Source organism: Halichoerus grypus, chromosome 10 (assembly GCF_964656455.1).
Source record: "Halichoerus grypus chromosome 10, mHalGry1.hap1.1, whole genome shotgun sequence".
Taxonomy (NCBI): Eukaryota; Metazoa; Chordata; class Mammalia; order Carnivora; family Phocidae; genus Halichoerus; species Halichoerus grypus.
Window position 1 is genome coordinate 131,342,509 of NC_135721.1, and position 23,630 is coordinate 131,366,138.

At 39.4% G+C, this 23,630-nt stretch overlaps 1 protein-coding gene across 2 annotated transcripts in view; it reads left to right on the forward strand.

Moving 5' to 3' along the window:
- The window catches only part of DOK5 (docking protein 5), a 149,611-nt gene that overhangs the window by 84,663 nt on the left and 41,318 nt on the right, over nucleotides 1-23,630 (forward strand). For both annotated transcript variants that reach the window (XM_036070852.2, XM_036070849.2), the window contains exons 3-5: nucleotides 14,945-15,059; nucleotides 15,145-15,264; nucleotides 18,044-18,233. In XM_036070852.2, coding sequence (XP_035926745.1) covers nucleotides 15,180-15,264; nucleotides 18,044-18,233 — 275 coding nt within the window. In that variant the 5' untranslated portion in view covers nucleotides 14,945-15,059; nucleotides 15,145-15,179. The remainder of the gene's footprint in view (nucleotides 1-14,944; nucleotides 15,060-15,144; nucleotides 15,265-18,043; nucleotides 18,234-23,630) is intronic.

The window sequence follows — 23,630 nt, forward strand, 5'->3', positions numbered from 1 at the left end:
GAAATCCATTTCTCTTAGAGGAACCCAGAATCTGTGGGAAGAAAACACAAGATTGGAATTTATCTTGAGAAAAGTGAATCAAAATTTGTTCAGACTGATTTTCGGACCATACCATCCAACATAGTCACATGCTGGAGCCAAAAGGCACACCACCAACAAGGTAGCCTTCTGTCATTTCCTGTGTCAGTCCAGGAGAGGCAAGTTGGACCGCCTTCACCATCTGCCTTGAGTCTCTGATGAAGGAAGGTTGCCTCATTTCAGGCAGAAGATTTGACGTCCCCATAAGATGGTGTGCAAGTGCCAATAAAGGCTTGAGAAGCAAAGAATCACCAATATCCCTTCTTAACAGGCATTAGAAGTATAACCTAAATGAACCCCCATATTCACCTGTGCATGGTTTTCCTAGATCCTAACTAACTATAGTGAGAACTTGCAGTTGTGCTAACAGTTAGCTGGTTGTTCCCACAGAAATGCCTGGGAAGAGACTGATGATGGTGTCAGGTCACAAATGGCATGATTCTCTTTTCATATAAAGCTACCCAGTTGTGTACGGCAACTCACCTATTGGCAAATCGCAGTGAAAAAGTAAGGATGAGGATGCCCAAATGTATAAGGAGTGTATGGTAGGGACTTATATCAGCCAAACATACAGAATAAATTCTAGATGGGTGAACTTGCTCACCTGATTAAATGCAGTAGTTACACAATTTTGAAATAATAGCTGAATAAGAATAGCAATTCTAGTAATATTTGTGATCTGTGTTTCCAGATTATTTTAATAAAAAGCAGTATGGGGGTGGGAACAGGAAAAGCATCCTCAGTCAATATTTATCTTGAAGCCCATAGGATATGGGCTTAGGGTGACAGACCAATTATTAAAAAGAATAGTATTTTTAAAATTTTTATGGAAATATAATTAACATACAGTGTTATATTAGTTTCAGTTGTACAATATAATGATTCAACAATTTTATACATTATTCTATACATCATGTGATCATCATGATAAAAAGAATAGCATTTTGTTGCAGGTAAGAGTCTTCAATGGATGCTAATTCCCGGGCAGGTGGTTGAGGAACAGAACATTCACATGATACCTAAGTGTCACCCAGCTTAAATACAAATACAAAAATTGCTATTTTATGATAGAAATGGTGGCTACCCCCAAGTGATCAAACTGCACCTCACCAATAGAGGGGCATTCTGACATTATGTATCTTCTGATATATGATGCGGTGTAAAGCCCACCAGCATCCCTTCCAAAGTATTCTCAACAAAAATGTTATCTGAATCTCATCAACCTTTTAGATGTAGCTTCCATTTCAGAAGACGTACAAGGGGTAGAAAAATTAAGGTCACCATGGAAAAACAAACGTACGTAGGACATGGAATATTCTACATGAAAACTGACATGATCTTCTCAAAATGATAATATCATTTGTAAAATGTGGGGACTCTTCTAAATTTAAAGAGACTCAGATATGAGAAGAAATGCAATGCATGCATCTTTGTTGGATCTTAGATTGGGTGGTGGCGGAGGGATGTGGGCACAGCTCTAAAAGACATTTTGGGGACTTTTAGGGAGCTTTGCAGATGGGCTGGAAATGAGGTAATACAAGGAATTAGTTGTGAAAATGGCACTGAGGTGATGTGGATTATCCCTGGTGTTTGTAAAAACTGTTTGCAAAGTTGTAGGGTTGATGTGTGTTTCTGTATATAATTTACTTTCAAATACTTCAACCCAAACCAAGTGTGTATGCAAGTGTGCGTACACACACACACACACACACACACCCTCACATATTTAAATATAAAAAGAGATGAAGCAAACTAAGTAAAGGTGGCAAAATGTTGATAATTGTGGATTCTAGGTGATGGAGCACATTGTATTATTCTTTTAGCTTTTCTGTGTTGGAAATCTTCACAATAAAATTTTGGAAAAGAAAATGATGAACACAAAATGCCCTGAGCAAAAAGCAAAGGGCAAAAGACAAAGAAAATTTTTGTTTTAAAAAACAGAACAAAAGGGATGGAAAGAATAAAAAAGGACAGGGGCTCCTGGGTGGCTCAGTCAGCTAAGTGTCTGACTCTTGATTTCAGTTCAGGTCATGATCTCAGGGTCATGAGATAGAACCCCATGATGGGCTCTGCATTCAGCATGGAGTCAGCTTGAGATTCTCTCTCTCTTCCTCTCCCTCTGCCCCTCCCCCACTCATCTCTAAATAAATAAATAAAATCTTTAAAAAAAAAAAGAATAAAAAAAGGACTGAACTAATTCCCAAAATGTCAATCATAAGAATTTAAATTACTTTAATTACCAAGAGACAATGGATTAAATTAGATAAAAATGTAATATTCCAACTATATGCTTCTTAAAATCACTTACATATTTCTACCAGAGCTACATCTAAAATGAAAGCAAGCCAAAAATTTAAAAACCAAATGGTCATTCACACAGTGGAGTACCATACAGAAACCAAAACCTCTTATATATGAGACAACGTGGAAGAATCTCACAGAGGTGAGGTTGGGTGAAAGAATGCAAGACATGGAAAAATACATATGATGTTATTCCATTTATAAAAAGCTTTTTAAAAGAACTAACCACGATAGAGATCAGAGTAGTGAATCTTATTTGTGGGCAGCTCTGACCCAGGAAGTGGTGATAGTGACTAAAATGTTTTTTATGACTCAGGATGCATGGTGGTTACACAGATGTGTATGCACGTAAAGATGCACTGGGCTGTCTTCTCAAGATTTCTGTCCTTTTCTGTGTGTGTGATCCCCAGGACCTGTACATAAATTCCTGCTCTGGGTGTCTCAAGCAGAATTGCACTGAGCAGTAGCCCAAGTTATAAAACCGGGTGCTGTATGTACCCACAGAAAAGCAAGTGGTTTTTGAAAAGCTGAGTTTTCTTCAACACTTTAAGGTCCAAGTAGGAAAAGAAGAGTTTAGTTCAGACTGTCTTCTTTTAATTTAACAAATACTTTATTTTTACTTAGGGACACTGTGTAAGATTTCTTCTGAAAAATTTTAAAAAGCAACTGATTTGACTACCAAGTAAAACTGATAACCAATATCCTAGTAACTCATAATGTATTTGACTAGGAAATCTGTTCTGCTTTGTACAAAAAGCAACATTATTGTACAGCGAGATTTGAGAGGAAATCTCTATGAAAATTCCTGGCCGGGGGCGCCTGGGTGGCTCAGACAGTTAAGTGTCTGCCTTCAGCTCGGGTCATGATCCCAGGGTCCTGGGATCGAGTCCCGCATGGGGCTCCCTGCTCGGTGGGGAGCCTGCTTCTCCCTCTGCCTGCCGCTCACTCTGCTTGTGCTCTCTCTCTCTCAAATAAATAAATAAAATCTTTAAAAAAAAAAAAAAAGAAAATTCCTGGCCAAAAGAAAATTGAATAGAGGGTGTATTAACCAACTTCTGCTGTGGCAACAGTTCCAAAATTTTAGTAGCCTATAGCGACACGTCTTTGTCTCCTGCCCTTGTTACATGAGGGGTCTGGGTTGGCTGTGGGTGGACTGAGCACAGCTGGATTAATTTCACTCAGTTGAGATCCATCTGTCTGTACATTCAGAGATCCAGGAAGGTGGGGAACATTACTCTCATAGTGGAAGGTTGAAGCTCAAGGAGGGCAGAACTGACCTAATTATGCATGCATTTAAAGCATCTACTTGGACATGGCCTATCAGGTCATGTCTTGTTGGCCAAAGTCAGTTGCATGGCTAAGTCCAAACTCATTAGTAAAGAATCAGAAGGCTTGGGAGGGAATGGATGATTATGAAAAAATAATTCAATAAATGGTAGAAAATGAAGATTACTATGAGGGGCAGAATTTACCTTTGGTCTTATTTTAAATTCCTCCAAATCCTAGAGACAGAATCATTTTGCCAAGTCTTATCATTGCTTAATCTGTTCCAGCCTCCATGCTTAGAAGCATACTTTATGCATCAGAGAACTTCCTATTTAGTGTTCATTATCTTTTACCAGCAGAATTTTTAAGAAGCTACTATCTTCTGTGAATTTTTAATTAGTCCATGATAATTTCTGTCAGAAAGAAATGGCCCCAGGAGAAGCCTGGCACTAAGTGGGGCTCTTGAAAGTAAACATAACAATTTCTAGAGAAAAATCAAGCATTTCAAAGGTCCTAATATCGACATTTTCAGTAAGCCATACAGATATTTCCAGTCTTATTTGATAGCAACATGTTTTTTAGCTTCATTTCAAGAGAAAAATCTCTGGAGTCAGTAAGCTTAAATACATCCTAGTAAATGAAAAGCAAGGTTGAAACTGAGAGGTCACAGGTTAATTTGAAAAGGTAACCAGACTGGTAGCAGCCCCCCAAATAAACAAGTTATTTCGATTGTCTAACTTGGGATCTGCTATTGTTTTAACATGGAAAGTATATAAAAGGGTAGGTAAAAATATTTAAAGTCTATTTATATACCTTTATTTATTTATTTATTTATTTATTTATTTATTTGACAGAGAGAGACACAGCGAGAGAGGGAACACAAGCAGGGGGAGTGGGGGAGGGAGAAACAGGCTTCCCGCCGAGCAGAGAGCCCGATGCGGGGCTCGATCCCACGATCCTGGAACCATGACCTGAGCCGAAGGCAGACACTTAATGACTGAGCCACCCAGGCACCCCTATATACCATTTTTAATCACAAAATTCAACTTCTTTTCTGCTATCAAAACTCTTCTGTTAGAGATGAAAAAGTATATCTCACCTAACTTTAGACCTCTCTTTGGAATAGTTCTTTCATCCTTTAAATCATATTTCTCAGAGATATTTCAGATTTTGATCATGAGGCTTGAAATACTTTATTGTCTTCCTCACTCAGGAAATGCATTCAATGAAATGGGCAAGAAAGGCAAAAGGAAAACAGATGATGCTATTCAGATGGGTGACCTTTGGGATCTCAAGTGGGAACCAAGCCTTTACCAAGTTTCTATCGCAATCTTTGTCATGCCTCTACCAAGCCAATGAGAGTCCTTCTGGGTGACTCTAGGACCCTTAGGTCAATTGATTCACCTGGACTGTTGATTCAGTAGAAAATGAAATGAAATGAAACTCAGTTTCATAATACTAGTATTAAATCAGTAGTAGTAGGTTTATGGTGTTTTTCTTAATTTTCGGTCATTTGTTATTTATTCATTAATGTTTGTTGTCACAGTAACACCTCTACTCATATTTACTTAATCGTTTGCTTTAAATCAGCTCACTTCTCTATTTAAGTAAATTCACCATAAGAGCAAATTTTCTTACTACCATCAGTAGAAGACCAGTATCTACTGCCATGAACAGGAATTAACATTTAAAAAGAAATACAATGGAAAGAAAATAGTGTTAAGTTCTAACTACTTTTTGCTACAGAAATCTTTTTTTTTTTAATGTGGTAAAAAATGCATAGCATGAAATCTACCCCCTTCGTAACTTTTTAAGTATATAGTACGGTATTGTTAATTACATGCCCACTGTTGTACAGTAGAGTTCTATAACTTTTTCACCTTGTATGATTGAAACCCTGTACCCATTGAACAGCTACGTCTGCCTTCCCCCTCTCCCCATCCCCTGGCAACCACCATTCTGGTACCTGCTTCTGATTTTCACCACTGTGGATACCTTGTATAAGTGGAATCATGCAGTGTTCGCCCCTCTATGACCAGCTTATTTCACATAGCATAATGTCCTCCAGGTTCATCCATGTTGTCACAAATGGTAAAATTTCCTTCTTTTTTTAAGCCTGAATAATATTCTATAGTATGCATATACCATATTTCTTATTTATGCATGGACATTTAGGTTGTTTCCATATCTTAGCTGTTGTGAATAATGTTGCTATGAACATGGGAGAGCAAATATCTCTTTGAGATCCTGTTTTTATATATTTGGATATACAATATACTCAGAAGTGGGATTGCTTCATCACGTGAGAGTTCTATTTTTAATTTTTTGAGGCACCTCCATCCCGTTTTCCATAGTGGCTACACCGTTTTACATTTCCACCAACAATTCACGAAACTTTCAATTTCCCTTCTGCTTTTTATTGTTTTTCTTTAAATAATGGCCATTCTAACATGTGAGAAGCGATACCTCATTGTGTTTTGATTTGCATTTCCCTGAAGATTAGTGATGTTTAACAACTTTTCATATACCTGTTGGCAGTTTCTAGGTCTTTGGACAAATGTCTATTCAAGTCATTTGCTCATTTTTTTTAATTGGGTTGCTTTTTAGCTGTTGAGTTGTAGGGGTTCCATATATATTTTGGGTATTAAGCCCTTACCAGATATATGGTTTGCAGATATTTTCACCCATTCTTTAGGTTGCTTTTCACTCTGTTGATTGTTTTCTTTGCTGCATAGAAGTTTTTTTGTTTGTTTTGTCCCACTTGTCAGTTTTTCAGGGTTGTTGCCTGCGCTTTTGGTGCCATATCTGATAAATCATTGCCAAGGCCAATGTTAAGAAACTTTTTTCTGCTATGTTTTCTTTAGAAGTTTATGCTTTTAAGACCTACATTTAAGTCTTTAATCAATTTTGAGTCAATTTTTGTGTGAGACGGGAGTCCAGCTGCATACTTTCGCATGTGGATATCCAGTTTCCCAACTCCATTGGTTGAAGAAACTCTCCTTTCCCCATTGTGTATTTTTGGCATAGATGCAACAGTTTATTTCTGAGCTCTCCATTTTATTCCATCTGTCTGTATGTCCGTCTTTGTGCCAGTACCATCCTGTTTTGATTACTGTAGCTTTGTAATATGTTTTGAAGTTTAGGAAGTGTGAAGCCTTCGGTTTCATTCTTTCTCAAGACCATTAGACTATGTATTCAGCGTCCTTTGTGGTTCTATATGAATTTTACATCTGCAAATAGTGCATTGGGATTTTGAAAGAGATTGCATTGAATCTGTAGATAACTTCAAGTAGTATGGAAATTTTATCTTATTTTATTTACTTGTTTTTTTAAAGATTTATTTATTTATTTGAGAGAGAGAGTGTGTGCATGAGTGGGGGGGGGGGGGCTCAGAGGGGCAGAAGGAGAGGGAGAGAGAAAATATCAAGCAGACTCTCGCTGAGCATGAAGCCTGACCCTGGGCTTGATCTCACGATGCTGGGATCATGACCTGAGCCGAAATCAAGAGTCAGACACTTAACTGACTGAGCCACCCAGGCACCCCAAATGTGGACATTTTAACAATACTAAGTCTTTCAGTGCATGAACGAGGGATGTCTTCTCATTTATTTGTAGCTTATTTAACTTTTTTCAGCATTGTTTTGTAGTTTTCAGTGCAAAAAATTTTTTTCTTCCTTGGTTACATTTATTCATAAGTATTTTATTCTTTTTAGTGTTATTGTAAATGGGATTGTTTTCTTATATTTCTTTTTGAGATTGTTCACTGTCAGTATATAGAAACATAATTGATTTTTGTGTCATTTTGTATCTGGCAACTCTACTGAATTCATATATTAGTTCTAACAGGTGTGTGTGTTGGGGGGGGAGAGATCTTTAGGGTTTTCTACATGCAGGATTATGTCATCTGCAAACAGATAATTTTACTTCTTCTTTTCCAATCTGGATGCATATAGTAAAAAGCAATTAAGCAAAGAGACAATAGAAGCCTACCCAGAATCTTAGTCCTTCTCACTACATGTGCATACAAGAATATGGAGAGATCTTTAGGGTTTTCTACATGCAGGATTATGTCATCTGCAAACAGATAATTTTACTTCTTCTTTTCCAATCTGGATGCATATAGTAAAAAGCAATTAAGCAAAGAGACAATAGAAGCCTACCCAGACCCTTAGTCCTCCTTACTACATGTGCATACAAGAATATGGAGAGATCTTTAGGGTTTTCTACATGCAGGATTATGTCATCTGCAAACAGATAATTTTACTTCTTCTTTTCCAATCTGGATGCATATAGTAAAAAGCAATTAAACAAAGAGACAATAGAAGCCTACCCAGACCCTTAGTCCTCCTCACTACATATACATACAAGAATATGTATGTGTGCAAGAATGCATGTATAAACATTATTTTTATAGAAATGGGAATAAATTATATCTCCCATGGTGGTTTAACAAAACTATTTCTGTTTTGAATATGGTGTTTTAACATTTTATATTTTAAATTGTATTTTGGCTTAATAAAGTGTACTGTATGGATTTAGCTTGTGATACTCTAACAATGAGTGTGGCTCTCAAAGTAATACATAAATCCGAATAATGAATTAAGCCCTTGCTTTGTTAAGATATGCAGGGAGTAATTCCAGGTAACCGAGTACTGAGATAACATTCTGATCTCAAACATGCAATTCTTTTGTTCATGCATTGTTTTCCTCTGACTGGATAATTTCAAAGGACTTGTCTTCAAGTTTTCTGGTTCTTTCTTCTGCTTGATCAAATCTGTTCTGAACCCTGCTAGTGAATTTTCAATTCAGCTATTGTATTCTTCAGCTCAAGACTGGTTCTTTCCCTATACAAAACTAGTCCACAAAGTCTGAGAGACTGGCTGTTTTTTCAAATGTGTGGATCCCAACACAAACTTACAAGGAACATGAAGGAACAGAAAACATAGCTCAATCAAAGTAACAAAATAAATCTTTAGAAAATGACCCTAAAGAATTGGAAGTATATGAATTACCTGAGAAAGAATTTGAGATCATCATCATGAAGATGCCTCAGTGAGTTCAGGAAAACAAATTTTGGCCAGATTAAAGGGGGAAAAAAATGAAAAAGCTTAGAGATATTGATCTCCTTAGGTCCCCTGACTTTTCATGAGCTGCATAGCCTTATGGGGAATGTGGGCAGGGAGATGCCTGGGGGAGGAGGGGGACTACAGAGAAGGCTTATCCTTAAGTGCACATGTCAAGGGCAGGAGGTCAAATGTTCAAACCTATAAGCAAACTTCATCCTTGCCAAACAAGTAAATTCCTTTCTCAGAGACTTTGTACTTTCTGTTACCTGTGGCTGGAGTGGCTGGGCCCAGCTATTCATACGATTCACTTTTTCAGATCTTTTTGTCTCTGCTCAAATGATCCCTTCTCTGAAAGGGCATCCTTACCCCCTTATGTAAAATAGCAGAATCTCCTGAGCCCCCTGAAATCCTTTTTCACACCTTTGTTTGTCCTCATAGCACTTCCTTATCCCTGCCTGGTAAAATGGTTCTTTGCTTATTTCCTCCTTTTAAATAAGAATAAACAATAAATAAATAAATATGAATAAACAATGAGTTAAAAAAATTTGATGAGTGAATGGATTCCAGGAAGATTCTTGAAGAGGAAATGTGGCTCTCCTACAATTGTGTTTAAGTCGCTCCCTCCTGACGCTGTTACACCTTGAAGAAATTTTTACATTTTATTTGTGAATCTCTACACAAAGATAGTATAATTCATGTAGAGTTTAGGGTGTATCTTTTCTCTTACACTGTGAAAGAAAAATAAAATCTCTGACTACAGAGGCTCAGGAGGGAGTTTTCTTAAAAAGTTTTGAACTTGGTGGGAAATAACTTCGGATCTGAGACCTAAGGAAAAGACAAGAAATTCAAACTGAAGGTGACCTGAAGGTATTGCCTGCCCGTGGTCCTGAAAGCTCATCTTCTTTGAGGTCGTATTGAGGATCCAATGCAGTCACTTTTTAAAAAAATTTAATTAATTAATTAATTTATTTATTTGACAGAGAGAGACACAGCGAGAGAGGGAACACAAGCAGGAGGAGTGGGAGAGGGAGAAGCAGGCTTCCTGCTGAGCAGGGAGCCTAATGCGGGCCTCGATCCCAGGACCCTGGGATCATGACCTGAGCCGAAGGCAGATGCTTAACCAACTGAGCCACTCAGGATGATCAGATACACTTATTAGCCCCCATTTAAAATAACATTCATATTACACATGAACCTGAGACCTTATCAAAATCTGTGCTTCAAAAGTGATTCTTTAGGGGCAAATTATGTCTTTGTGAAAAGGAATGTTAAAAGGATGTCTGGGTAGCTCAGTCAGTTAGGCGTCTGCCTTCAGCTCAGGTCATGATCCCAGGGTCCTGGAATGAAGTCCGGCATTGGGCTCCCTGCTCAGCGGGGAGCCTGCTTCTCCCTCTGTCTGCTGCTCCCCCTTGTGCTCTCTTCTCTCTCTTTCTGACAAGTAAATAAAATCTTTAAAAAAAAAAAAAGGAATAATAAAAAAATATATTCTGCTTTTGGTTTTCTCATTTATAAAATGGAGCAATGGTGGAAATAAATCTGCCTTACACAGGTTTTAAAGTGACTTATAAATATACCTGCAAATATTCTTTTTTTTTAAATTTTTTTATTGTTATGTTAATCCCCATACATTACATCATTAGTTTTAGATATAGTGTTCCATGATTCATTGTTTGTGCATAACACCCAGTGCTCCATGCCTCCTCAATACCCATCACCAGGCCAACCCATCCTCCCAACCCCCTCCCCTCTAGAACCCTCAGTTTGTTTTTCAGAGTCCATTGTCTCTCATGGTTCTTCTCCCCCTCCGATTCCCCCCCCCTCATTCTTCCCCTCCTGCTACATTCTTCTTCTTCTTTTTTTCTTTCTTAACATATATTGCATTATTTGTTTCAGAGGTACGGATCTGAGATTCAACAGTCTTGCACAATTCACAGCGCTTACCAGAACACATACCCTCCCCAGTGTCCATCACCCAGTCACCCCATCCCTCCCACCCCACCCCCCACTCCAGCAACCCTCAGTTTGTTTCCTGAGATTAAGAATTCCTCATATCAGTGAGGTCATATGATACATGTCTTTCTCTGTTTGACTTATTTCGCTCAGCATAATACCCTCCAGTTCCATCCACGTCGTTGCAAATGGCAAGATCTTATTCCTTTTGATGGCTGCATAATATTCCATTGTATATATATACCACATCTTCTTTATCCATTCATCTGTTGATGGACATCTTGGCTCTTTCCACAGTTTGGCTATTGTGGACATTGCTGCTATAAACATCGGGGTGCACGTAGCCTTTCGGGTCCCTACTTTTGTATCTTTGGGGTAAATACCCAGGAGTGCAATACCTGCAAATATTCTTATAATTTTCACTCTAGCGTGTATTTTGAGGAAGGCTCTATTATGGATGAGCATAGATTGCAATTCTTTTGAAAGTAAGGAGTGTGTATGTGGGTGGTGGGGGGTGGGGATGTGGGCAAGCATGAGCTCATTGAGATGTGGTTCTGAACTGGGGGCAGAAACTGCGTTAGAACCTGCTAGCCCTTTGACACATCAAACATAATCCTGCCTGCTCTGTGAACACTCACCTCCTCCGAGCTGGGGGTGTTGGGTTGCTTATTATCTAAACCAATTTCCCAAATGGGTTCTGACTCATGCAATTCACCCTACATTTTCTGACCCTTTCAGGTGACATTCCTTCCTCTTTACCTTTAATGGATGTGTAATGAAATGACATATTTCAAAGTCATTGCTGTGCTTCAGGTTAGGGTGGACTACTTTTTTTTTTTTTTTTTTAAAGATTTTATTTATTTATTTGAGAGAGAGAATGAGATAGAGAAAGCATGAGAGAGGGGAGGGTCAGAGGGAGAAGCAGGCTCAATCCCGGGGGATTGTGGGACTCAATCCCGGGACTCCAGGATCATGACCTGAGCCGAAGGCAGTCGCTTAACCAACTGAGCCACCCAGGCGCCCGAGGGTGGACTACTTTTATATAATGTCTCAGTAGAGGGTCAGAATAAAGCCTGGGGCACTCACGCCCTACTTCACCTGCCCCCCTCAATCCCCCGCCCCTCCTCTACACCAGCGAAAACAAAGAAGTCCTCAAATATGTGATGACTTTCCAGGCTGAAGATTCTATGGGCTGAAAGGACTTAGAGTCAGTCCTTAGTATTTCAGATGGATGAAGAGCACAGGCATTGGGGTCAGTTTGCCTCACTCAAAACTTGGTTCTGCCATTTTTTTGCTGTGACCTTGAGTGCATGACTTTGACCTTTCTCATCTACAGCTACTTCAGCTGGAGAATAACTGATAATAATATCTGTGTTGCAGGGTGTTTATGAAGATCAAATGAGACACATTATGTAAGACTAGTCTAAGCACAGTATGTGGTATATGGAGCAGGCTCAATAAATGTTGGCTCTCAGATGATTGTCATTGATTTGGTCCATCAGTAATTGATAGGTGACTCACGTCTAGCTGGGTGCTGGAGAGATCGATGGATTAATTATAATCACAGATAATAGAACAAAGCTTCATACAGCACACATGGGAACAGAGAGAAGGCAACGAGTACTTCACACGGAGGTCAGGGCAAGTATCCCCAAGGAAGTGGGCCTTGCAGGAAAAGTGAAATTTCCCTGGAGAAAGAGGCATTCACCTTGGAGAGGCCCTGTGCAAGTAAATTTGTGGGTGTGTTTGGTCTTTTGTTCATCAATCCACATATATTCATTGAGTTCCCACTATGTGGCAGGCTCTGTATTAGATTCAGGGGACACAGTGGTGAGCAAAAACCTAGGGAATTTTCATTCTAGAGGCAAGACAGGCACTAAACCATAGCCTATATGGCCATCAGAGGGCGTGAGGGCAAAGATGTCATTAGAAGATAGAGCCTGGAGACTCTGATTAGATGGAGGGATAGGGGGGTGTCCAGTAGGGCTCTGCAGGTAACTGAGATTTGAACTAAGACCCATAAGGTGGGTGTAAGCGAAATAAGGAGAGTGTAGGGAAGGCTCTGTGCCAGGAGAGTCATGGTACCTTCTGGGGCCTGAACAAAAGCCAGTGTGGCTGGAACTTATGACTCATGTGGAAGGTGTAAGAGAGGAGGCTGGTAAGATAGCTTAAGGAAGACTACAGAGGGCCTTGATGGTCATCCTAAGGGCTTGGCTGCTTGTCCCAAGTGCAATGAGAAGTCACTGCAGTGTTCTGTTTTATGCACAGAAATGTTGGTATCAGACTTATGTTTGAAAATATCTTCTGGGTGCTGTGTTTACAGTGAATTAATGAGGTTACATGGAAGTGGAGAGACCAATAAGTAGTTGGATTGGGATATTGGCACAAAAATACGTAGACAAAAAATAAACAGTTGCGGGGTGCCTGGATGGCTCAGTCAGTTAAGCATTTGACTCTTGATTTCAGCACAGGTCATAATCTCAGGGTCTTGAGATTGAGCCGCATGTCAGGCTCTGCGCTTAGCGCAGAGTCTGCTTGAGATTCTTTTTCTCCCTCTGCCCCTTCCTCTGCTTGCAGTCTCCTTCTCTCTAAAATAAATAAATACATAAATAAAATCTTCAAAAAATCAACAGTTGCATCTGGTAAACTCTGAGGGATTTGGAGTAGCTAGAGAATAAAGTCGGTGGTGTCAAGCTACTAAAGTTACCTACTAAGGTAGGTAGTGCTTTAGCCAGCTTTGCGGGGACACTGATGTCTTAGTCCATTTGGACTGCCATAAAAAAATACTGTATACTGGGTAGCTTTTAAACCACAGAAATGTAATTCTCATAGTTCTAGAGTCTGGGAAGTCCAAGGTCAAGGCACCAGCAGATTTTGTGTCTGGTGAGAACTTGCTTTCTGGTTCATAGGAGGCATCTTCTTGCTGTGTCCTCACATGGTGAAGGCATGAGGTAGTGCACTGGGGTCTCTTTTATAAGGACACTAATCCTGTTCAGTAGGGCTCCACCCTCAAGACCTATCACCCTCCAAAAGTCCCACCTCTTAATACCATCACCTTGAAGGGTAGGATTTCAACATATACATTTGGGGAGCCACAAACATTTGGTCAGTAACAACTGTTAAGATATTTTATGCCAAGAAATTTGCATTTATACTATAAAGAGAGCCAATGGAGGTTAAGAAGTTGGGGAATGAAATAATCAGGTTAGGGTTTGTGTGGAGGATATTGACTTCTCTCCTCCCCTATTTCTTGAGCCAGGCATTCCTTAAATCTAGAATAAGATGAGAGATAGTGCTAAAGGCAAAGACTGATGGGAGATATATTCTTTTATATAACACAAAAGAGATATACTAAGGGGAGGTTAAATTTGTTAATGTGCATTATTTATCTTGTAAATACCCTGAGGCCACCAGTGCCGTCTCTCACGCAGCCAGTCATCACAACCCTTGAATGCAGCAGGGGATCTGGATGTAACTGAAGGAGGGACAGCCATTTTGGAAATACAGTAAGCCAATACCCTTAGCGGGAGGGGAGTAGTTTATAAAAGTGTTAACATTATGAAAGTTTATAACAGGGACCAAGTGACTGTGGGTTAAAGGAAGGAAAGAGAGCATGTCTAATGGGGAAAGCTTTCCCTATTGGGAAGAAAAAGGTGATGCCATGCAGACTCTAAAACAGAGGCCCTGTAAACCACTGAGAAGCTGGGAGTAAGCCAGAGAGTGGGGAAGCATGGGACAAAGTCACTGTCTGTCTTGGAATATAGGACTTGAACCCCGAGTAGAGGGGCATTTTTGGGACTTCTGACACTCCATTCCTGATTATTGAAGAGTGAGATGACACAGTTATGAATTGGGCCACCATTCCCTTCCTTTCTCGGGGTGGATGGGTGTAAGTTACCTTCACTGGGAGTACCCTGAGGGGTTAGAGTATTTGAAAGGCTTTCCATGGAGATGGGGATATAGTTCTGAGAACTCTTCACTGGGGAGAATCTTCTGGGAGATAAAAACACCAAAACGAGCTTTCTATCTCTGTGAAGTTTTGAGCTCACGCCACCTAATATGCTTCAGAAAATATAAAAAGGAAGGTTATTCACTGACATTCCTTGCTATGTATTAAGGATAACACAGAAATAATTCGCAGCTTTCAAAAATGCACTTTTCGGTCAAGTGGTGTTCATGTGTGGTGTGCCTTCCACTTACTGTGCCTTCCCTTAGTGTGGTGGTGTTGACTGGGCGTGTTCGTTCAGGGAGTGTGATCAGATTTGCAATTGTTCATTTTTCAGGTTACAGAGCTCAACAACGTGAAGAACGTAGCTCGGTTGCCAAAGAGCACCAAGAAACATGCCATAGGGATTTATTTCAATGATGATACCTCCAAGACCTTTGCTTGTGAATCAGGTTCGTCCAAGGCAGGGAGGGCTTTTGCTTTTAGCTTTTAAGCAGGCGCTGGGCATGCATGTTAATCTTTTGGACATTTCCACAGATCTTGAGGCCGATGAATGGTGCAAAGTACTCCAGATGGAGTGTGTGGGCACGCGGATCAATGACATCAGCCTCGGAGAGCCTGACTTATTGGCTACTGGGGTTGAGAGAGAACAGAGTGGTATGTAAAGAAAATTCTCTCCTTTGCTCTCTTGAACACTGTTTTTGTCCCACCATAAGACATCTTCATTATGTGACATTTTTGAAGTTACAAAAAATGTATAAGGAAGTAAAAAGAACCTTTTAGTTGACCCAGATCCTGTGTTACTATTTCAATGTGTTTCTTTTCTTAATGTGTTTTCAGTGCACAAATATGAATGTATCTGTATGAATACCGTCAGCTAGGAATCTGAGGAAACCTGCAATGTGCCAGTTTCTGTGGCAGATGCATTAGGTCATTTAATTTTCCCGGCAGCTCCATGAAGCAGACACCATACCTTCCCTCCTTTTACAGATGAGGAGACTGAAGTTCAGAAGAGCTACACCTCTTGCGCTAATTCCAACAGCTTATGTTGGATACACTCCGGACCTGTATTCATAATATACTGATTTTACCACATAATGGGTTTTTTTTTTTTGTCTTAAGTTTTTCATTAGAAGTATTTCATTGAAAGCTTTCCAGTGTTTTTAATAGAATCCAAACTTCATGACTGTTTTCTCAGGTTCAAACCTACCTAATTCTGTGCTTTTTTTTTTTTTTAACTAAACACTTGAGCCAACGCCTTGAGCTCAACACTCAACATGGAGCTAAATCATTTTAGGTAATAATGACCAAAATACCCATGAACATTTCAGCAAAACTCAATATTGGTTTACAGTATGAGCCTGGAGGTGAGGAATTATTTCTTCGTTTCCAAATAACCAAGCCTTGTGACAGGGCGGATTGGATCCCAGAGTCCTGCTCTTTTGTAGCCCATTGACTTGATCTGTGAGGATGGAATGCACCAGAAAAGGCCACGGGTCCACTGGCTTGATAATGAGCGTGGCAGAGGTGGAATGTACTGACCCTTTCCATGGGTGCACACTCCAATTGTTAATAAAAAATGCCCTTGCTTTCACTTGGAACTCTGTCTTCATGACACCTTTACAGGCTGGGACTATTTTGGATGCACCGTATCTGCCGTAACCCATCCCCACGGAAATGTTATTGACTGAGGCTTACAAGTGCTTGGCTAATTCAAAAAAAGTCTCTTTGTAGACTGGGAAGCTGAGCTGTAGAGAAGCCAAGCCATTTTCCAAGGTCATACAACCAAGCCCTGGGCTCTAACTTGTGTAGTTCACTGAATCAGGATGCTCCGGGCTAAGAGGATGCACCTGTGCTGTTTCATGGACAGATGCATATGAAGCCAGACATAAAGAGGAAAATATGATAGATTTTGATTTTTTTTAAAATCTAGAGTGCTCATATCAGCACCTGGTTTTCACAAATTTATATTTATGAAGCAATATCCCAATCGTGCTGCAAATGAATCCAAGAACGGGCTGTGCCTAGGTGTTCCCTTTACCGGGCCAACTGTGCCTCAGTTTCCTCTTCTGTCAAATAGGAATAAGAATATCCCTGGTACATAACTAGGAAGGATTATTACAAAGCTCATCTATGTCTTTGAAGGCACTTTACGATATTAATTTGCGTGACTTCAAGTAATTGTAACTTAAGCAGTCACTCTTACCACTGTTACTGTTGTTATCCTTGAGTGAAGTAGAGTTATAGAAGAACTTTTAAGTGAATGAATTGGTAATGGTCTCTCTTGCTTTTTACTTAATGATGACAGTCTTTCTGACTTATTCTAGAACTCCCCTGGGAGAGATTTTACTCCATTAGAATACACTTTTAAAATAATAGTTGCTAGAAAGCAGCAAATAATTAGTTATTGGGAGTTTGAAATAACTTTAGAAAATTTGGAAAAATAGATCCATGAAATCATGTAGTCATGACACTCCCATTTACTCAACTCAGCTAAAATCAACAAGAATTCTAATGACTTCCTTATTATAAAATAATTAATTTAGAATACCACTGATAAGATCAGTGCCACACTGTTTTGTCAGATAATGGGCGATCTACCATAATGATGGATAGGTGAAAATGTGTTTGGTGTAGTAATATTTTTGCTCATGTTTCGCTTAGAGGTTTTGACTCATAATGTCCTAAATTAATGAATTTTCTAGAAATATAACAGAAATACCATGATGGAGTCTGTGGGGATGAAAATTTGGTTGCAGTAATAAGCCAAGTCATTTATTGAGAGTAATCTTGGTTAAATATTAACAGTCATCCAAATAAGCAAATGGATATTTGTAATTGGCTAAAGAGAGTTCTTATTAAAACTAATTCAAATACATCCATTGGATTTTTCCCAAACTGGTGGTCAGTTAAGTGCATGGTATTAGCGTGGGGTTTTATTGAAATAATTTGGGATGTAGTTTTATTCATTTAGTTATGAAAATTATGAGTTGATCAGTATAACTTTAATATCATTAAATCATGTGACAATTATTTTGCACCTGCATCTTTTGTGAACACAAAAATGTGGGTGTAATTAATACGTACTTGGCAGGAAAAAATTGTTTTTAATGGTTTCATTGCTTTAGTCTTTTATTGGCATACAAATTTTTTTATTATGCAAATCAAAAATTCTAAAAATGGTCTTTGCTCATGTAAATAGTGTTTAGTGTATGTTGACAGCCAGACTGTGACATTATTATGTTACTTAACATGGTCTTCATTTAAAAATTCATTTTCTGGGACTATGAATTTATGAGAAAGGTTTATCTTCCTGAATGTTCAACCTAAACCTAGAATATGGGCTAGAATTATTTTTGAAATGCCTCTTTGTTCCTACAATGTCTTTGATGTTTTATTCCCGGGATTTTAGACTAACCTTTTGTTTTTCTCCCAGAGAGATTCAATGTGTATTTGATGCCATCCCCTAACTTAGATGTACATGGCGAATGTGCCTTGCAGATTACATATGAGCACATCTGTCTTTGGGACGTCCAGAATCCCAGAGTCAAACTCATCTCTTGGCCGCTAAGCGCCCTGCGGCGGTATGGGCGAGATGCTGCTTGGTTCACTTTTGAGGCAGGGAGGTGAGTTTCAAGACTGTTCTTCTACTTTTTTGTCTTTCCCCAGGGTTGCATATCAGATCCACCCTGAAGCATGCTTCTGCAACTGTGGAGAGCTATGACCCTACAGTGCTAGGCATATTATAAAGGAGTCATCTATTGAATATGGCTTTATTTCCCCTGTGGGATTCTAATGTTTCATGAATGTGACATGAATTTTCATTGCACGGTTTGATTCCGTACCACAAACTGAAGTTGAATTAGGTAAAAAGGCTGAAAATGTGCCATTTCCTGGGTCATGCTGAACACAGGCCAGCTTCTTGGGTTTGGAAAACATCCATATTTTTATTCTGTTTATGTTTCCTTGTTGGCTTACTATGGTAGATTATCAGTATGAGGGGCCATTCATTTCTGAGGGTGCCATTGATTGAGTTCCATCCACGGTGTAATGAATAGCGCTAACACTAGGAGGTTGATTCTAGAGCTGGCTTATTGCAATCAATACCCAATAAGCCCTTCTAGGGCTTGCCCTTTTTCCTTTCAGAAGTCAATTTTGGAAAGGGAAGAGGGTGCCAATAATATTTGGGTTGATCATTAACTACAAAGAGATTCATCTAATCAGGATCTCACTTTTCTCCCCCTCACCCACCCTTCCTCCCTCAGAATTTGGGCTCTTTTTTTTTTTAAACGCCGAAGATTAATTTTGTATTTTAGAATTTTAAATGACTAAATTTTAAGAAATACAAGTCCTTCTGTAACATGGCCTGACATTTACATTAAAGTTGAAAGCAGTCAGCTTGTGACTTTGAAAAATCTTTTGTTTGTTTGTAAAAGTGGATGGTTCTTCCCGACAGGGATATAATACTTGATATAAGGAGAGTAAAAACAGGAGTTCCAAACATGTAAGACCCTAATTTGTGTGAATATATAACAATAATGCTCTACTCAACTTAGTGTGCTCATTCTGTGATAAGCAAAGCCCAATTATTTAAGCTTTGCTTTTCAGAAATATGATCCATTTGATTCTCCTATAACTATCCTCAAAAGTTTTTAAGCTTTTCTTTCCCAAACAGCTCTTTCCCATTCTGTTTTATTTTTAAGTACCTGGAAATTGAAATGTTATAAATGAGTCTGTGAATCTCCCAGAGATGACAAAAGTCCTCATGTTAGAAAACTTAAAAAAAAATATATCTTCAGAGCAATGTTCTTTTGTCAGAATTACTTGTTTATTATCCTTATGGGAACATCTCTGTAGAAAGATCAGAATTTGTTTGGGAAAGTGGGTATATTTCCCTGTTTGGGTCTCAGAAATTATTTATGTATTAATCATTACCAGTGAAATCTATGTATGAAAAATGTTTTGTGATAGAAGTAGACTTTTCTATTGATTATATGCCTCATATCATCTCCCACTTGTGTTTCGTATCGACGCACAATAGAATTCTGCATTGATCAGGATATTTGGGGCCTATCTTGGGTAGCCCTTATTCAAACATTAAAATTTTTAAATTATTCCTTGGATTTATAGGAATAGTAGTAGGAAGAATATGTCTTTCCATCATAATTTCTGAAAGTTAAAACCTTAGTAAACTTTTCTAGTATCTCATGACTAATATTAAACTTTTTTTGACATTATCTTTCAGGTTTTAATGTTACTCACATCTTGCAAAAGTTTAATTTATTCATATTAGTCTAGTAGACTGCTAAGGATCTAGGAGATTATTTTAAAGACTGATATTTCTCCTAAGTGTGATAGGAAACCATAGAGATTTTTAAGCAGGTGTGTGTGTTTGTGTGTGTGTATGTGTGTGTGTGTGTGTGGACAATGGAATAGAGGTGGCAGATGTACATATGGGGAGATACTGCAGTAGCTCAGGTAAAAAAAAAATGGATGAAAATTATGGATATATTGGAGACGTAAATTTCAAAAATACTCCTTTGACCAAAAGCCATAAGGTGCTGACTCGGAAAATGAAAGCATTTTGTTCCATGACTTTGTACTTTGTATGGTCTGACCTTTAGGGTACTTTGTCCAAGACCTCCAGCTGTTAGATGACTACAGTACCTCCAACCCACACCCCACAGTGTTGTGTCTCAAATATTGTAGGGACTTCGAACACTTTACTTCTGAATCCCATTCTTATTCAGTGGTTAAGTTTGTGGGGCTGGTGCTAACTGGAGAGTGAGTCCTCAGAAGGGAAAGTGTCGGGATGGTGCTCTTAAGATCTTGTTCATTTCTCAGACAGCACGGTGGGGTGGAAGAAGCACTGAGTCAGGAGTCAGAGAGGCCTTAGTTTTTAATGTCTGTTCTTTATTAGCGGTTGACTTTGAACAAAGGGTTTAACTTCCCTTGTAAGTTTATCCAAGTCATAACTTCCTTGCAGGATTGTTGTGGATAACAGCAGTGATGATGCACGCAGATGATCTGAAAGGGTGCTGAGCTTCCCCTTAGTAGTGTCTTTGATATTTTATTATGATTACTTTTGGAGTAGGACTTGAGTTTGCAGGATACAGACAGTGTTAAACACAAGGTAATATTACTACTTTACATTTTGCCTGAAACTCAAATAAAGATGAATTTTTATAGTTACCATCAAGATGCTCAGGATAATAAGATCATTTGTGTTCCCTCAAGTATGAAGGTTTCATATCTGCCTTGCTTTATTAGTGAAGATAATTTTTTCCTTGGCTATTTTTTTTTTAAAGATTTTTTATTTATTTGACAGAGAGAGACACAGCGAGAGAGGGAGCACAAGCAGGGGGAGTGGGAGAGGGAGAAGCAGGCTTCCCGCGGAGCAGGAAGCCCGATGTGGGGCTCGATCCCAGGACCCTGGGATCATGACCCGAGCCGAAGGCAGACGCTTAACGACTGAGCCACCCAGGCGCCCCTTTCCTTGGCTATTTTTGAATGTGTTCAAAACAAAGCAGTTTCATATTAACTAATATAATTTTCTCCCTATCTCATGTCAATAAATGAAGAGGAGTTAGGCAAATAGTTTTCATGCATCCAACATGCGTCTGCAAAGATTTTGCAATATTGCCCTTCAGAACACAAGGAATCTCCCCCAAAAACTTTGGACAAAGTTCTGCTCACTCTTAGCCTCTGTTTAGAATTGAGACTGAGTGTTATTCCTGCTCAGTGGGCCCACTCTACCCCACCAAGACTGACACCGGGGCATGTGTAATAAACTGGATGGGCATTGTGGAGGAAATGAAATGAGATTGCAGCTCTCATACTGGCTTTGGACCTTGAGGGAATGACCTAACTCTCTAAGCTCTATTGGCCACCTGTAAAATGGGTACAATACACTATGTACCTCAGAAGATTGCCATGAATATTAAAGAAGGACCTACACAAAAACCTGCCATAGTGCCTGGCATGTAGTAGACAGTCATATCAACCAAACCGACACAACAGGAAAGAAATTCATTGGCTCACGTAACTGAGGGTCAAGGAGGTAGAGATGGCAGCAGGCTTGACTTGATTCAGAGTCTAAATGACCGTAGGTTTCATCTCTCAGTCCTGTTTCTTCTAGGAGAGCTTTGCTCTGGCTCCGCACGGTGGCTTCCAAGAGCTTTGGGATCTTCTCACACCGTCAGCCAATAGAAGAGAGAGAAATTCCTACCATATATTGACCATCACATTCGCTAGGGGTCAAGTACTATACTGGGGACTTTACACAAAGCACACAGGGTACAAATACAGTGGGGTGGTTCTCCCAAAGCAGGAAGAGGGTACCGATGCCATCGAAGAGGGATGGATGTAAGGTTTAAAACGAAAGAAAATCTAACAGAATGTGTCCAATACAGCATTTAATAATTGCTCAAAGCAAATAGGGCGAAGCAGCTATTGGACTGTAATTAGTCATATCACTCATAATGGTGCAGAGATACAGAACAGTGGTTCTCAACCAGGGATGTGTTTGTCCCAGGGAACATTTGGCAATGTCTGGAGCCATTTTCGATTGTCACAATTGGACAGGAATGCCATTGGCGTCTAGTGGGTAGAGGGGCCAGAGATACTGCTAAACATACACTACACAGAACCACCTCCCACGACAAATAGGTATCTGGTCCAATTAGCCAGTTGCAAAACTCTGTTCCAGCAGGCATGCCAGCCACTGAAAATAATCACTGATATTTATGGAGCTGTTACTACGTGAAGGTCACTATACTAAGCATTTTGCATGCACGGTCTCATTTAAGTCATTCACTCCTCATATAAAGTAGGGAATATTATCATTCTCATCTTAAAAGGAAACTTGGAAACCTGGATGACTGGTCCAGAGACATTAGACTAGGAAGTGGTGGATTCAGGAGTCACACTCCGGTCTTCTTACTTCCAAACCCTGCAGATATCTAGGAAGGCTAAATGTCATATTCCACTAGGTGAGCCTAGTTCTTCACTAACTTCTACGGAGCTAGGGAAGAGAAAGCGTTCTTACATCACCAGAGCGCCCTAAAACCATTTGGATGTGTGCTAATGTACGAATTTTCTTAGTTCCTGGAACCTCCTATTCTTTTAGAAGTACAGGCGCATAGAGCCAGGATTGCTCGTCTCTCCTAGACAGCAGGATCATGATCATAGGTCATTAGACTCTTCTAGATGTTGTTTCTCCCCCTCTCCACCCAATAGAAGCAGATCAGATCATATCTCTGTTTTCTTTTTCCTTGAAGAAATCCAGAGTTGAAATGTAAGCTTTTTAATAAAGTGCAGTTGCACGATTAATTGCCACTCCTAGCCCCTGTAGACCAAGAACTGTTAGTTTATCTGGTGGGCTGAGAGGCATATTGCTTACTTTGAGGTTTTTCTGGTCTTTTGTTTGTTTCTTTCCACTTGGAAGCCCTGAAACTTCAGTGAAACACATCAGGCTGGCAGGGGCTCTGATTTTTTTTATGGGAAGATCCAACTGACATGAGGTTCTAACGGCGCCAACATCTCCCTTGGAACCATTCTTGAAATATGATTGTTTAAAGAAAGGTGGCAGGTGTCCAGTAAGTACCCCTGTTAATTTTATAGCTGGCTGCTGAGTTAGCTTGCTCCAGTGTCAGGCTCTGCCTTACCTCCTGACTGATTTAAATTAATACCCTGGGTTTAGCACCTGCAGGAGTGAAAGAAGCTCAGGTGACATTTGGCAGAAGGTACTGAATAATTACCACGCGTGAGGGCTTCTCTTTACCAGCCAGAGAGAGTCTCTTTTGTGCTTTTGACATCATTTTAAGAGAAACTTTTAGGTATGCCAAGTATATGTGAAAATCGACATTGTATGTACAAATTATTTTCTTAAAGGGAGTGCACAAATTTGTGAAAAGTTTTTTGGGCTTTTTTTGTTTGTTTCCCCCTGTAATTGATGAGTTTACAGGACCACTCTTCTAACATAAATTGTTGAATATTCTCTATTTCTCCTTTTGATTCTAAGC